Source organism: Anas platyrhynchos, chromosome 4 (assembly GCF_047663525.1).
Source record: "Anas platyrhynchos isolate ZD024472 breed Pekin duck chromosome 4, IASCAAS_PekinDuck_T2T, whole genome shotgun sequence".
NCBI lineage: Eukaryota > Metazoa > Chordata > Aves > Anseriformes > Anatidae > Anas > Anas platyrhynchos.
This window is the reverse complement of record NC_092590.1, coordinates 34,104,695-34,120,780: the sequence shown is the minus strand read 5'-3', so window position 1 is coordinate 34,120,780 and position 16,086 is coordinate 34,104,695. Positions and strand designations below refer to the sequence as shown.

General features: G+C 35.1%; 1 protein-coding gene across 6 annotated transcripts in view; it reads left to right on the top strand.

The window, feature by feature from the left end:
- Window positions 1-10,989, top strand: part of GUCY1A1 (guanylate cyclase 1 soluble subunit alpha 1) — a 34,815-nt gene extending 23,826 nt beyond the window's left edge. For all 6 annotated transcript variants that reach the window (XM_027456605.3, XM_027456607.3, XM_027456606.3 and 3 more), the window contains 7 exons: window positions 134-195; window positions 1,433-1,491; window positions 2,563-3,272; window positions 4,470-4,955; window positions 5,464-5,607; window positions 7,663-7,817; window positions 9,934-10,989. In XM_027456605.3, the coding sequence (XP_027312406.1) occupies window positions 134-195; window positions 1,433-1,491; window positions 2,563-3,272; window positions 4,470-4,955; window positions 5,464-5,607; window positions 7,663-7,817; window positions 9,934-10,135 (1,818 nt within the window). In that variant the 3' untranslated portion in view covers window positions 10,136-10,989. The remainder of the gene's footprint in view (window positions 1-133; window positions 196-1,432; window positions 1,492-2,562; window positions 3,273-4,469; window positions 4,956-5,463; window positions 5,608-7,662; window positions 7,818-9,933) is intronic.
- Window positions 10,990-16,086: the final 5,097 nt, after the last annotated feature.

Below are 16,086 nucleotides of genomic sequence, written 5' to 3'. Positions count from 1 at the left end.
TTAATGATACCACCTTGAAAAAAGTTGTTAGTCCCAGGGACAGCAAAGTATTTCTCCTTATAAAAATGTTATTCTTCTGATTAAATTTTCATCAATGATATTTTAATCAATGTAGATTTTTTTTCTTCCCCAGTTTGAAAGGCTAAATCTTGCACTTCAAAGAACACTAGCAAAACACAGAATAAAAGAAACCAGGTATGTATGTGTAATGGGTTTGCAACTGCATTGTGCACCAAAAATGTTTTGCTGAGAGTTATTAACAACTGGGCTGGTGCCTGGGAATCAGGAATTCTGGAATCTATGTTCTATTACCTTGTTAAATTGATGTGTGACATTTCATGCAATGTAAGTTGGCTTGATGGGCAAAATAAGCCATTTGTGCAGGGAAATATTGCTTAAAATAAGTAGGTGTTTTGGAGGAACTTGGAGATACTCAGACATAGATGGAAAGGTGAATATGGTTACCTTATTTCACAACAATCGTATGGCCTTTTAATAGTATAAAACTATTTTCTATAATAATATTTCTATGATCCTGGGGAAAGAATTTTAAATGCAAATGATTAGTATTACACAAAAAAATGTTGGCTTTGGATACGGTGAATGATCATAGATAGTCTAGATAGCGGAGCAGATGTGTGTTGCAAATGCGGACTGAAATGAATACTTTAATTACGTATTGTTTCATGCAGCATTAGTTTGAAACAAAAACATAGTATGCTATTCTGAATGGTGTATTAAGGCAAATCTAAAGCAAATCTAAACATCTGTAATGCAGCTTTTGCATATGTATTTATTTAAAATATTTCAATGAAGGAAATTCAGAAAATCTCTATCAATGGCTAACTGTTTATATAGAAGTTCATCTAAGATACATCTTCTCATCATTTTGCATCTGACATTCAAGGTGATATTTTTTGACCTCACAGAACTCAGAGAGCTGCCATTCTGTATCACAGACATCTGGATTACTACCTATGAATAAGTAATTTTAAAGTAATGAATTATTCTATAAAAACAGAAATACCTTCTCAAATCTTTTTTATTTAATGGAATGTAAAGTGCTTGAATGTATATTCCAGTTATATTATACATGAATATGAAGTATAATTACAACTTCAAGTAACAAAATATAACTAAAAATAGGGTTGTTGCAACGTAAGAGATTTTAATCAATAACAGCCTGCAGCATTCAGCCTCAATCCATAATCTGAGCTCAGACTAAAACTTTAATTTATCTCAAATGCACAGGATAATCTAAGATCCCACCAAAACCCTATTTTGCATGAAAGAAAAACTGCCTATTTGATCAGCAGAACTTGGTCTTTACTGAGTAAAGACAGGCTAGATATAACTTCTGTTGCATATTATTTTTACCATGTTTATCTTGATTTTTTCAGGGGTTTTATTTATATTTTTATGATCTTTACAGAAAAACTGGGGATAGAGAAGATTTTGAAAAAATAATCAGTGATCATGCTGATGCAGCAGGTAATGTAAGCTTGTTTAATAACACATCTATATTGCACATACATAGATTATATAAAGCTGATATAACTATAAAGTAATGCATTCATGTATAAAATAGTCTTGTTATTATGAAATAATTTCCTCATCATGATGGCTTGAGTGATGCTGACATCACAGATACTAAACTACATCTGTGCAACTAACAGCTCAAAGAGTCAAGATTTGAGTTAGAGTTTCTCAACTCTGAGATGTCATAATTCATACACTGCAAAGATAACAACGTATAGGGAGTTGTAAGATACATTCAGCAATACATGACAGTGTTACACTGAAAAAATGTTTGATCCTTTACATCTTCTGGAGGATTCTAGTCTGTGGGAAGAGATCTGCTTTAATTTGCAACAGGAGAACTCTCTGGCTACATCTATAGTAGTAAATTAACATTTCCAGAAACTGAAACTTGGTCTTCTGTACACTTAAGCTGTTAAGCTGATCCTGGCACACAGTTGGCCTGTGACAGATAACAGTTTTCCAAATGATTCCCAGTAACAGTTGGGGAGTTGGGACATACTCAACAATCAGTTTGCGTGCAGCTATCCCATTAAAATGAATTTGCTACAAAGATGTGAGCTGTTCTGTGCCAGTTGGTCTCAGTGCCCTGGAATATTCCTAGGGTCATTTAATTTATTGGATCAAGCATAGTATTTATATCTGCATGTGTGCACAAAAACGATTTAAGTTTGACTCTTATTTAGTTTTATAAAATTATTTTATTTCTTTATGTCAAGCTAAGGGAACTGGGTTAAGTCCTGTGCCAAAATGTGCATTCATTCTGTCTACACCCTCTACTGCACAGCACTGAGTCTTGGATCATTCCAAACTACAGCCTATTGCCTCCATGTTTTCCAGGCATCAGGTAGTACAACTTTAATTGGTCACAACAGGACACCTAAGAGCGAAAGTCCTCAGCTGTCTGTGATGGGTCAAAGAAGGAAATTGCTAATTTGGTTTGATGTAGGATGAAAAAAGTGGAGATTAGCCTGAGATTCAGCATGATGAGTGCAGTTCTGACTAAAATATGATTCCATGCAGGTGTGCCTGTGGAGTCTCTACGGGAATCTCTTGGTGAAGAGCTATTCAAAATATGCTATGAAGAGGATGAACACATACTAGGAGTTATTGGAGGAACCCTTAAGGACTTCTTGAACAGTTTCACTACTCTGCTGAAGCAAAGTGGCCACAACCAAGAAGCAGGAAAAAAGGACAGACTTGAAGAAGCCTCCATATTATGCCTGGAGAAAGATCAGGACTTCTTAAATGTGTATTACTTCTTTCCCAAGAAAGTCACGAGTCTTATTTTATCTGGCATTATTAAGGCAGCAGCTCATATTTTGTATGAAACTGAGGTGGAAGTCATGCTCATGCCTCCTTGTTTCCATAATGACTGCACTGAGTTTGTTAATCAGCCTTATTTGCTTTACTCTATACAAGTCAAAAGCGCAAAACCTTCTTTATCTCCATGTAAACCACAGTCTTCACTTGTGATTCCTGCCTCTGTATTCTGTAAGATTTTCCCATTTCATTTTATGTTTGACAAGGACATGTCTGTTCTACAAGTTGGAAATGGGATAAGAAGACTTTTGACCAGGAGAGAATTTCAAGCTAAGCCTAATTTTGAAGAGTATTTTGAAATTCTTACCCCTAAAATAAGCTGCACTTTTAGTGGAATAATGACAATGCTAAATATGCAGTTTACTGTACGAGTGAGAAGATGGGATAATACTGATATGAAATCATCCATGGTAAGAGAATTTTTAAAGCTATGGCTTCAGTGAGGAATTTGTTTTCTTCTTTTGGGAGATGCGAGACAGTTAAAATAGCCACCAAACAAAATTATGTTGTATTGTTCATTGTCTACCTTTCAACATCTAATACAAACAAATAATAATGATCTATGGTGAGGGCACTGTAATGTAATTCAGATTCTGAAACCAATATTCAGTCAAAATTCTCCATTAGAACTTCTTTTTTTTACATGAGTAAAATCTGACTGTTAACATGATTTTATTAAAAAAGGAGTAATTTGAAATATGAAGATAAACTCAGTGAGTTGAGATAAAGTCAGTGGCATGTCGTGCTGCTGAGAATAAGAGCATCACCACTACAGAGACAGTGGCAGGGGAAGCTTAACCTAAGTGCAATTGAGTCACCTAAAAACAACAGTTCTAAGATTTGGGGAAAGGAATAGACATTTCCTGTGTTCATTGAGCCTTTGCTTTCTTCAGGATTTTGTATCTTTGATATTCAGATACCTGAACTGATGCAATCACTATCATGAAATATCCTTTTTTTTTTCTCAAAAAAAATGGTGATTCAAAGCAATGTTAAGGAGAGCTCTTCAGCACCTTGCACATTACACAACTGAATATGGAAGAGACATAAAAACAGCACTTCACACAAAATACTGTGCCTTTTCAGGTCATTAAAGAGGGATATTTCTGGCATTTTTGCTTTTTAATTTTAAATTGCAGTGAGTACTGAATATCCTGTAATAAAACTGAAACAGTTGTTTTCACTTTATCTTACAGAGAAAGAAGTGCATGAACCAAACATGGTTTTGCTAACCAGTTGTTAGCAGAAATTCATTGACCACTGTAATCAATGCAATCTTAAACAGTAGATAAAAATGCACAAAATTCTTCTTTTGATTTTCTTTTCTCTCTAAGATAAAATTGATACTTACTAATACCCAAACATAATTAGGGGTTTGTCCTTAAGCTGTGGTTTAACTTTTGCACCAGAAGGCTCACATAAAATAAGCTGAACTTACGATTTAGCTGTATGATTTTGTATTCCATGTTTTCTCTTTATCAACTGAATGAAGATGTGAGGACTATGGGCCTCTCTGATTCGCCTGTGGTTCAGCAAAATGTATGTCTTGTTTCTAAGCACTTGCCATGCAAGTTGTGCATGAATCCTTGTTTCTTTAACTGTTTCAGGTAATGGATCTTAAAGGCCAAATGATCTATATTCTTGAATCCAGTGCCATCCTATTCTTGGGATCCCCATGTGTGGATAGGCTAGAAGATTTTACAGGACGTGGATTATACCTCTCAGATATTCCTATTCACAATGCACTGAGAGATGTTGTTCTGATTGGAGAACAAGCCAGAGCTCAGGATGGACTGAAAAAGAGGTTAGGAAAGCTGAAAGCAACCCTTGAGCAGGCCCATCAAGCACTTGAAGAGGAAAAGAAGAAGACCGTAGATCTTCTGTTTTCTATTTTTCCCGGAGAGGTTGCTCAGCAGCTGTGGCAGGGACAAGTTGTGCAAGCCAAGAAATTTAATAATGTCACAATGCTTTTCTCTGACATTGTTGGATTCACTGCCATCTGTTCTCAGTGCTCACCTATGCAGGTTATCACCATGCTTAATGAGCTTTATACTCGCTTTGATTACCAATGTGGAGAGCTAGATGTCTATAAGGTACACAATTTACTGTTCTTCTGTGGGGTTCTGTGGCAGGAAAAGAAATTATGAGTAAATGGGACAGAGGATAATAGAAGTCCAAAAATATTTTGTCCTACACCTTCATTTTATGAAAGATTTAAAATCAGTCACAAAACAATGAAAAGTATATCAACAGCATCAGCCATGCTTGCAGCCAAGTGAGAAACCCATCAAAACCTAAGAGGTCATTTTAAAAATTAATTTCAGCTACAGTGCTGTGAATCTGGGGTAAATAGGTGTTTAATGTAGCAACAGGTGCCTGACAACAGGTGAGTAAGGAAAGGTATTCTAGCATTGTGCCTAGCAATAAATACAAGTTGTATATTTATTTCCTTTTGAATGACACTGCAGGATTTGCCCAGGACCATTTAGCAGGACAAATAAATCTCAGTCAAACAGTTAGGTAAAATTCCTGCTGAAACCACAGACTATTCTTTTATATGTCAAGCAGTATAACACTAAGGAACAAATATACCTGTTTCAGGTTGAGACTATTGGAGATGCCTACTGTGTTGCTGGAGGTTTACACAAAGAAAGTGAAACCCATGCTGTTCAAATAGCATTGATGGCCCTGAAGATGATGGAGCTATCAGATGAGGTGGTGTCTCCCCATGGAGAGCCTATCAAGGTCATATATTTTATTGTATTTTATATGGTAAAAATGGAAATTTTTGGTTGTCTAGTTGGTTTCAGGGTTTTTGTGTCAAGGAAATTTCACATTAATTCAAACAATGTGTGGGATCAACGGTGTATGGCTGGAGAAACCGATCGTTTTAGTTCTATGAATGAGAGTTTTGTGGAGAGTTAAAGATGAAACAGAAATCTGAAAATTAACCCCAAAAGCTTAAATGTGAAATCAATAGGTGCACATTGATAAGCTGCTGGTTTTGTCTCAGTAGCAATACATTTGTAAGTGGCATGAAATATTCTGTTATCATTTTCTAATTAGGAGACTAATCCCTTAGAATTGGAACCAATGAGAATATCAAAGTCTTTTGAGGCAACAGATATAAACATGAATAATCAAATACATGTTCTAAATACAGCAATCCACATATCTTTAATGGATTCTGTTGCTGTTCATGTTTTACAGTCAGATACTGAACCAATACCATAAGAATGGCAAGACAACTGGCTGATTCAGTGGTAGTTACATTTATGGCCTCCTTTCAATGAGAACTTAAGCATGTACTGAACTTACCACATAGGTTCACCTCTCACTGGGAAAAAAAAAAAAAAAAAAAAAAAAAAAAAAGAGAGAGAAAGATTGGTGTGCATGACAAATGATGTGGGCCTTCCATTAAGTTCAAATGTCCTGTAATGTGGTCTATTTTTTTAAATACTGGTGTCTCGATTCCTTGTGTCTTTCATTTGCTCATTTTTAACATTCATCTATTCATTCATTCCTTCAGAAAACTTCAAACTTCTTTGATTAGAGATTAATGAATGTTTGTATTCCAAAAACAAGAAAGTGATTATTAAGAGGATAACATGTTCCACATTTATCATACGTTTATATAACAGCAGTGTTATAAATACCATTCTCTTTGTATTTCACAATATCAAATTAAACTAGGGTTAAAAATATAGAAACATCTTGTCATTATTATAACATGTTTATAATTTCCACACAATTGCTACTTCTATAGCTTTGAATGAGCAATGTCATTACATTCAAAAAGTAATTTTAAAATATAAATAAAAAAAATGTATAAACAACTTCGAGAACCTTCTTAGAAGAAAACAGAATCTTTCTATTTCTAATGAAAGCACACATCTATTTTAATGAAATGCTTCATGACTGTTTTGTAAAGCAACAAGTATGTCATGGTATACTGTCATTTTCTATATAAATTGTCAAAGAAAAGGCGTGACTGCAAACTGCTTATTTTAAATCAGACTTCTGTGTCAATGTACGTATATGAGACATCTTTGCTGTGTGGGTGGATTTTGCTTTTGTTGCTTTTTTTGCTTTCTCACTCAAAACTAGAAATTGTAACTTCTTCATAAATGATATGGTATTCTGTGGGTATATAAAGAATAGCACAGACAGTAGATATGCATTTTTCCCAACATCAGCCATTGTAGTGTCAGAGTGCTATGCTGAAGAAAACGTCCGCATATGTATAATGAGCATAAAATACAATTAAAAAAAAAAAAAAAAGGAACATAAAAACCAGTACCAGCTAAGCAAAACTCAAAAATCTGAGTACAAGTTTTAAAGAAGAGGTATCAAAATGTATCAACTGCTGTATAATTTCATTAATTAGCCAAATTATGTACTCTGAGATTGGGATTTACTCTAAGTGGTACATTGTAAATACAATTCAACTGAAACTACAGCATATACATATTTTCTTCACTGTTCCCTAAGTCTTCTGACCATAACAGAAAAGTGTGTGATTCAGTAACTGTCACCAGTCTAACATTGTGCCATGCAGTTCCTCCCAGGAAAATATTTAAGTGTCTTCACGTCTCCTGATGATGTTTATACATCGAGGTAAACTTGGGCTAGCACAGGCAGTAACGGACAGAATACAGACATTTTAAGGAGGCTATACCAACTGAATTTGTATTACTAGCTCATAATCTATTTATTTATTTTAAAGGAAAAATGTATAAAACTGACTTTAACCATTTCATTATTTTTATTTAATGCTGTTGTCTATCTTTTTATTTGAAGATGCGTATTGGCCTTCATTCAGGATCTGTCTTTGCTGGAGTTGTGGGGGTTAAAATGCCTCGTTATTGTCTCTTTGGAAATAATGTAACTCTTGCCAACAAGTTTGAGTCTTGCAGTGTACCTAGAAAAATAAATGTCAGCCCAACAACTTACAGGTACAGTGCCTTACAATGTACGTCTGTAAAATGTCCACCTGAAGTAGTTAATGTGAAATTTATTCATTATCTTGCTGATCTTTTTTCTTCCCTCTGAAGTGCTACTGTTTATTTTTCTTTTTTTTCTCTTTTTATCTCACTGCTCATGATCACACCATGGTTATTTTTATTCAGAATGCAACAGGCAGCAAGAAAAAGGGTGAAACAGAACAGCTGATATTTATTTTTCAGATGTTGTGTTTAAAATAAATGGAGGATCAGGGCCAATTTTGCTTCTTGCCCTGAAGCCAAAGAAAAATCTCTTGAATTTTTACTTCTCTCAAATAGTTGTCTCCTCTTTGAGCTATGTATCTTTCAGGGTAAACTGGATGCCAAGTTTATGCAGGTGCCCTTGAAAATAACTACTTAACTGTACAATTATTAAGCATCACCTTATGCATCTCCATTCTCTTGATTAGGGTAGTTGAATGAATAGATTGCAATGAATCAACCAAGCCAGTGTTTAGTTTATACCTGTCTTGATCACAGCTAAGTTTGAACCTTAGTATGTAATCTAGTCTGTACTATTTATTATCCATTCAAATCAGACATTTTTAGGGTATTTGTTGTCATGCAGTTAGCAAGCTCTCCCATGGAAAATACAGCATCTTTCTTTTGTACCCTTCATACTCCCAACCTCTCTTTGTATTACTGTTTGTAATACTCTTTGTATTATCTGTTTAATTGTATTTTAAAATTACCTTGCAAATATGTTTGTGGCCAAGTAATAGTGTTTTATAAGTTTGAATTTGGTGGTAGTAACAGTTCAGACTGTTACTCCAGGTCCAGGTCTGTATTTTATGCCACTTAAACTGATACAGATTATTGCTTCTTCCAGAGTGGCCAAAAAAAGTGAACTACACAAAGTGAATTCAGTAATAGGAAGTAATATTGCTGGATGGGTAAAATAACCAGAAATATGGATATAAAATCTTTTTTTCCTTTTAAGGAAGCACTACTGCCTTCACTGCAGCCTGGACAGTCAGCTATTCCTATTCAGTTTGTACCCACCGCTGCACATCTGATCTTGTGGCAAGGTCCTATGGCCACTGTTAAAGAATTTGGCACGGGATCCTCTGACGTTCCCTGCAGCACATGCTATGTGATATACAGGGTGCCAAACTATAGATTATCTTGTATAGGTGATTTTGACACGTGTTAGAGGTATCAGAGTACACAGCAAGTAACCTGCTTTTGGATCAAGTACTCTAAAGGGCTATAGTGCATGTTAGAAGTACAGTGGTGGCCAACAGTGATTTCTTCCATGTGCATATGGCATAACATTTTGAATCAGATTGGCTATACCCTTCTCTTAAATCAATAGACAGTTTTTCTGCACAAGATTTTTTTTATATTCTGAGGCATACTCTGCATGGCTGTATATTCATTTCAAGAGAATATCTGAAATGAGTACACTGTTGAAAAAAAATAATTGTTTGGATGCCTAGAAAACAGGCAATTTAGTTAAAGGATAAACTATTGTTATTATTCGCATGGTATGTTTGTTTGTTTGTTTGTTTGTTTTTCCCTGCATGAATGATGTGTTAACATACTTTGTGTTTAGTGTTTTTACTTTCTGATTTGTACATGAATTATAAACAGATATCGATAACATTATGGCATCTTGCACATCTCCTATATGTAAAAGTATTTGTCTGGAACATTAGTAACAGGTTTACATTATTTATCTCTAAAGAGTACTGATCTGTATTTCAGATATAAAAGACCACTAGGTTTAGTGGACCTATGTGTGAAAAAGCAAAATTCTTAGAAGTGGTAAGATGATCTGAATAGTTTAGTTAATAAGCTTTTCAGTATTTCATTAACACTAATCATGCTACCAGTCTCATAAAAAAAAAGGCAATGTTCCTGTTTGCACTGGTGCATGAATTAACTGGTTATCAAAATTACTAAACAAACAGTTTTTAAAAATATTTTCAGTAAATAACATATAACTATAAAATCAAATTCTGCCCTGCTTTATAAAGAATACACAAATAATTATTGAATGTCTATGCATGTAGTAACAATTAGTGACTGAGTCATTTTTAACCAAGATGATTAATTTTTGTTATAGGTTGTTAAAGGAATATCCAGGTTTTGTGTTCACACCTCGCTCAAGAGAAGAACTTCCTCCAAATTTTCCCAGTGATATTCCTGGAATTTGCTATTTTCTGGATGCATATATTCAAGGAACAAGCTCACTGACTTGGTTTCAAAAGAGAGATTTGGGAGATGGCAATGCCAACTTTTTGGGTGAGGAAACAGGAATAGACTAAATTGTCTAGCACATTCACAAGTGTATAGAATAAATTTATAAATATTCTGTGTTTTTTTTTTTTGTATAAATTGAAAATTTTTTAAAAAATGTATGAAACATGAAAGCACTTTAGGTTGTTAACACCTTAAAGCCAGTATTAAAATTTCAGGAAGTATGTCACTGAGTACTTTCTACTTTTCCTTTGGATAGGAAACATAGTCACTAAAATAATATTGCAACTTTACTGTTTATAATGCTACTAAAAATACATTTTCCTTGTGGTGATATGTAAGTGCTACATAACAAACCTCTCAGTTTTATCTGTGCTGAGAATTCTAGACGTATTGTATGTGCAGTGTGTCAGGAAACATAATGTGCAAGTCATGCAGCCACATGCCGTGTTGTGAGCTGGTGCTTACCAATGACTATTAGAAATACATTTTCTTGGTGATTCCATAAGAAAAATATCCATAAAAATGTTGTCACTGCTATCACATACTCCTTCCAGTGCATCCTTTGGGCCCCATCCTTGTAGCTGCTGACCATCTTCTAACACTTGCTGGAGTGTGCTCAGCATCTTCTGGATCAGGCTGTTAATTGTAGCTAATACACATATAAATAGCAGAGTTTGCTGCTTACTGTTTCCTGAACTTTATTTTGTGTATAAAATGAACATAGATTAAAACACTGTATAATCACATACTAAAGTCTCTGTAATCATCAAACAGTATTTTATTTCTTGGGGTTTTTAAAATACCTTATAAAAAATATCAACTTGTTATTCTGTATTACAGCAATAAATGTTTTCTTTTTGTTGTCATTTAAATTTGAGAAGTTTTAAAAGGAGTGTAATAAAATGTGCTCTGGACTGTTTACTTAGAAAGGAAATTTCCCATCGGACTGTATAACATGGAACAGAAACACACTGTTTTAAAGCCATGATCCTTGTTCAAGGAGAGCAGTATATACATGACATATTACCTGGAATGCCTGTGCTACACTCACTTTGTAGTTGTCAGGGGGATCTACAGATGAACAGAAGTGCTTTAAAACATATCAACACATGTATTAGTATTTCTATGGTACAAGCTTTTCTATAGTGGATGGTGGAACATGAGTGGAGAACTCACAAGGGTCTGCCTCTGCAACTGGCAGAATAGAGTTAATTACTGAGTCCTGAGTTTGGGATTGTGCCTTTGTAACTATCAGATTCATCTGCACAGATGTTTCTCTGTGTTGTACCGGTTGGTCCCAACTGCAGGCTGGAGAACTGCATTGTTTACACACACAAAAGTATTTCCAGTAGTACCAAATACTAATTGTTATTACTCTAACCTCTTAAACTCTTGGGTTTTGGCATATCAAACCATAAAAGCCTATCTCCAAGATACGTGCTGCTGAATCAAGATTTTGCTCTCTGAATATTTACAGGTCACAATTTTATTAGACAAAGGTGCCATTCTGTTGTGTGTGGGTTTTTTTTTGTTTTGTTTTGTTTTGTTTTGTTTTTTCCTGAATTTGACTGCTTCATTCTGAAGCTATTGTTCTTATCCTACTCCTTTGCAGTAGAAACTTGTACAGAACAGGTACCATCAGAACTTTGAGAAAAGTCATTATAAGAGACTAGCTTTATAAACATTTAAAAAGTGCATTTTAATTCATGTTTCTTGTGAGCATCATTTGAACAAAACTTGAAACATGGAATCCTGCTATTCCTTGAGATATCCTATATCCATCCAAGATGTTTAGAAACTGACTCAAAAAAGGAACCTGAAAGGCTATATGTAAACGATACACACATACACACACACATATATGCACATTTGTAATATTTTTAACAGCAGTGTTTCAAGAAAACGAGAATTTTGCAAGTCTTGGTGACTGATCTTTGCAATATTATGTTCTTAGGAAAATTCTGTTCTATTGACAGAAATACCCCAAGACTAGTAGCAGTCCCATAAGGACACTCCTAGATATAAAAATGATGAGAATTATACTACTGACTCATGATATTGACCCAGTAATAACCAAAGTCAGTAAAAATCTATCCATCTCTATGTCATTTATTGAAGATTAAAAAACACGTAAGCTTTAAAACAAAAGATTTCTTTCTCTATATCTACAGAATGGGAGGGGGATGTAGGATATTCATCCTGGCAGTTCTTGACTCCTTCCTATGCATCTCTCTATAAAATAAAATGTGCCCTAGGCCAACATTTTTACTACAGATTAAATTCACCCTCCAGTGTTACTTTTTATAACTCTCTCTTTTTTTAACACACAGTAGGCTACGTTATCAGCTAAGATAAAATTTCTGTAGAACTCCTTTTCATTTCACTGACTTTTTTTTTGCTGAGGAAGTCAAAACATTCTTTTGTCTACTTCAGCCCGAATTCGGAAAAGTTTCCTGATAAGTTGCTTAAGCATACATATAAAGCTATATGCTTTCATGTCAGTGAGATAAATAGGATTTATGCACATATTTAAGAAAATGATCTGGGAAGGTACTTTAATATGTACTTGTGTCCATACCTGTTCTGAACAACAACAACAACAACAACAACAACAACCAACACAAGTCTATATTTATTTTTAAGTGTAACTGTTAAGAATTTAGGCCTCACTGAAGCTGTTCTCCTGTTTAAGTTTTTTGTCGAATGAATACATTTTTAATAAGGGACAATTATTTTCAGCTAATCTTTTCACTTAAATTAAAGCCAATGGAAATAAAAGAATCAGAAAATTGATAAGCAAATTGTTGAGATAATTAAAAGGAAGGCAATTTAATTGATACAATACTGGGAGATTTTGCAAGGAAATCAAACAATTGTTTTTAAGCTGATGTCTTGTATACTATTATGTTGTCTGAAACTGTGAAGTCTTCAGAGACTATACAATGCTTTTGATATAGACATGCACGATTTAGTATTATGTACACAAACTGATGTGATGTGATTCTGATGTGATTTTTTATTTTACTAGTACATCAGCTGTGGGACTGATTCCTGTTCACATTTACTCAGTGTGATGGAAGATATGGTTTTGTCACACAGTAATTCCTTAGGCAAAAAGTTGTAGTCCTTGGAATAAATAAGAAATAGTTCCTCTGAAGATATATATATATATATATATTCCAAGTGGATATAAATCTACTACTTTTATTTCATTCAGGCAAAACCTGATCTGATTTCAAGGAAATGTTGGGATTTTTTTTCTCATTGCTGGTGTCAGAGGAAGTGCAATTAGCGTAGAGTGGTGTTTTCTTTCTCTGTGAACTGCTGTACAAAAACAAACCAAATGAATTCACAGAAACTGACAAAACACTGCAGTACACAGATAACTGAGCCCCAGGCCAGATCTACTTCTTCCTGTGAAGGAAAAATTCAGACCTCCCCAAACCCAGTTTACTTCTCCCATCACTTTCTTTTGCATTCTCTGCAGAAACAGAGCATTCCAGCTGTAAGCTGAAAGCCATCAGAATTAAGGGAAACTTCTCTTGAATCTTGGCAAAGGGACCTTCTTTCAAACCCCACCCATCCTATAACCCAGCAGCTACTCTAACTGCTACCATTTTTTTGTGTGTCTGGTCATTGTTCTGAAAAACCAGTGGAAGGGCTGTTTTTGTTTCCTGGAATAGCAATAATTTTTGTGGCTATTTGCCATACAGCATACAAGGGACTATGTTGCTTTCAAAGCCATGCTTCAGTTCATCCGAATTCAGTTCAGCATGAACCAAAATGAACTTCTCTGAAATGAAAGCTAGGACTTTCTTTGCTACTTCTGAAGTCTGCAACATATGTGCTACAGCAGACTTTAGAGGCCTCTTAAACCATGTCTGGTGGCATGGCTGTTCACAACTACATAGGAAGGAAATGAATCAGATATAAACCTTTCCTTTTTTTTTTTTTTTTTTTTTCCCCTTAAATTATTTTCCCAGTCCAATTTGCTTGAGTTCACTGACAGTCCTTTTCTGTAAAGGGAGAGAGTAAAACTCACAGCCCTACATTACTCAGCAGCACTTTGATACTGAAGCACCAATAAAAGGCAGGAGAAAATCAGTGGTTCTGAAACCTCTGCTTCATCCAGATGCAATTGTTTAAAGATAAGTTTTCTCCTGAGCATGAACAGTAGGATCTGAATGTTAAATATGCAGCTAGGCTGGAATATGAACCTGGAGAGCCAGTCAAAAAAATAATAAACTGGAAGAATCTAAAACCAAGTAAACAACCTTATAAAGTTGCATGTCTTGAGCTTCAGTGGATTTTTGATGCTGACAGTAAAGTCAAGTTGAGCTAGCTGTTTCCTAATCTAAATGGAAATGAAGACATACATTTAGTAATGTCCCAAGTATGCACAAAGGAGCAGATCAAGTAATAGACAGTTCCACTCTTCTATATTTTTAACCCAAAACAAAACCTGCAAAGAAATATCAAGGACCGTAACTTCCCAGGAACTTCGGACTACAAGTCTATGAAAATCAGCTGGAGTCTTTCCGCTGATTGTAGGAGGTGTTAGGAAAGAATTGGTTAGGTATAATTACTTTGCTTTGCATTGCTAACATGATATTCCTCTTACAGGAGGATGCAACAGAGCCTGCAACGTTTCTCAAATCTACATAGATTATTGTATTGACTTATTGAGGGTTGTTTCATTTATAGCTTGTAAATACCAGAATTAGAAAACAAACCAAATGGTATATTGCTACATTAAAAATAACTAGTCTTGCTGAAGGGATCTTAAAAAAACGCATGCCTGTTTCTGCACCTTAAAAGCATACTATGATAATCCGAAATTTCAAGTCTCAGACCATTTGAAATAGCAAAATAAAAAATACCCATAATTCAGTTTGATGTTAATAAAATTGCTTCATTAAATGAAATCCAACAATACCATATAAAGCACCATTTTTATTAGGGTTTACAGTAACAATATAAACTTTAAGAGCGAAGTCCAAAGTAAAAAAATGTAACTTATTAAAATGCTTTGTTTTATAGTGGTTGTGTATTAACACAAACCACATTGAACTGAGTGTAAAAGTTCTTGGCCAGCTAGTAGTTATCCCAAAATTATTGTCTCAACTATTGTCCTTTCATACAGCATAAAAGGATCTTATTTTACTTTTGCTTTCAGAGACCTCAACAATTCCCAGATGAAGTTAGCATCGCACATCAGGAAAAACCATGTGTATCAACACTTAAAAAGTACAACAGTTGTTTTTCTCCTGTAATCCGAGACTGCAACTCTTTTAGTTTTCTGATGGCCAATGCAGGAAACTCCTGAGAAGTATGCAAGGGTTCCGGGGGACACAAAGGGGAGAAGTTGCCTTGTGGGATTTCAGTTATAGAAAACTTTCTAAAAGGCTTTTCACACCATAATTCCACCCCACACACATCCCCGCTGTGCCTAGTTCCACAGCTACTCTTCTGATCTTGAACACTAAAAAGCAGCTGGGCAGCAAGTCATGAACCCAGTGCATGATGGTCCCCAAATTAGAAAGAGACTGCATGCTATAGAGAATGAGCTGCAGGCTTTATGGAAGTGCAGCTGATACAGCCTAAATGGTTGTGTGAAATGCGTTACTCCGGTGACCAAATGTCTAGTGACTGACAGAGCTGGGCTTTGAAACACAGCCTGGGGTTAACAGCTTAGAGTCTGACATGTACGTAGTGTGCCTTGTTGACTTAAAGCCTGTCTGTCCTTCTACCAAAACCAATGTATACAAAACCAAATGTTGTATAAGACCTACCAGATAATCTTGATTCAGCTGACACCTCGAAAAAAGGTTGGCCCCTCTCAGCAAATCACGTGGTTGATTTCTTTAATTCAGCACTGTCCAAACCTTTAAAATGGGAACCCTGTTTTAGAAAAGGAAATTAATTACTGTGTGCTTCAACACTGCCGATGCTGTTGAGTCTACCACTTTCCAGTTTACATTTAACAAATCTACATCACCTCTGATGCCAGAACACT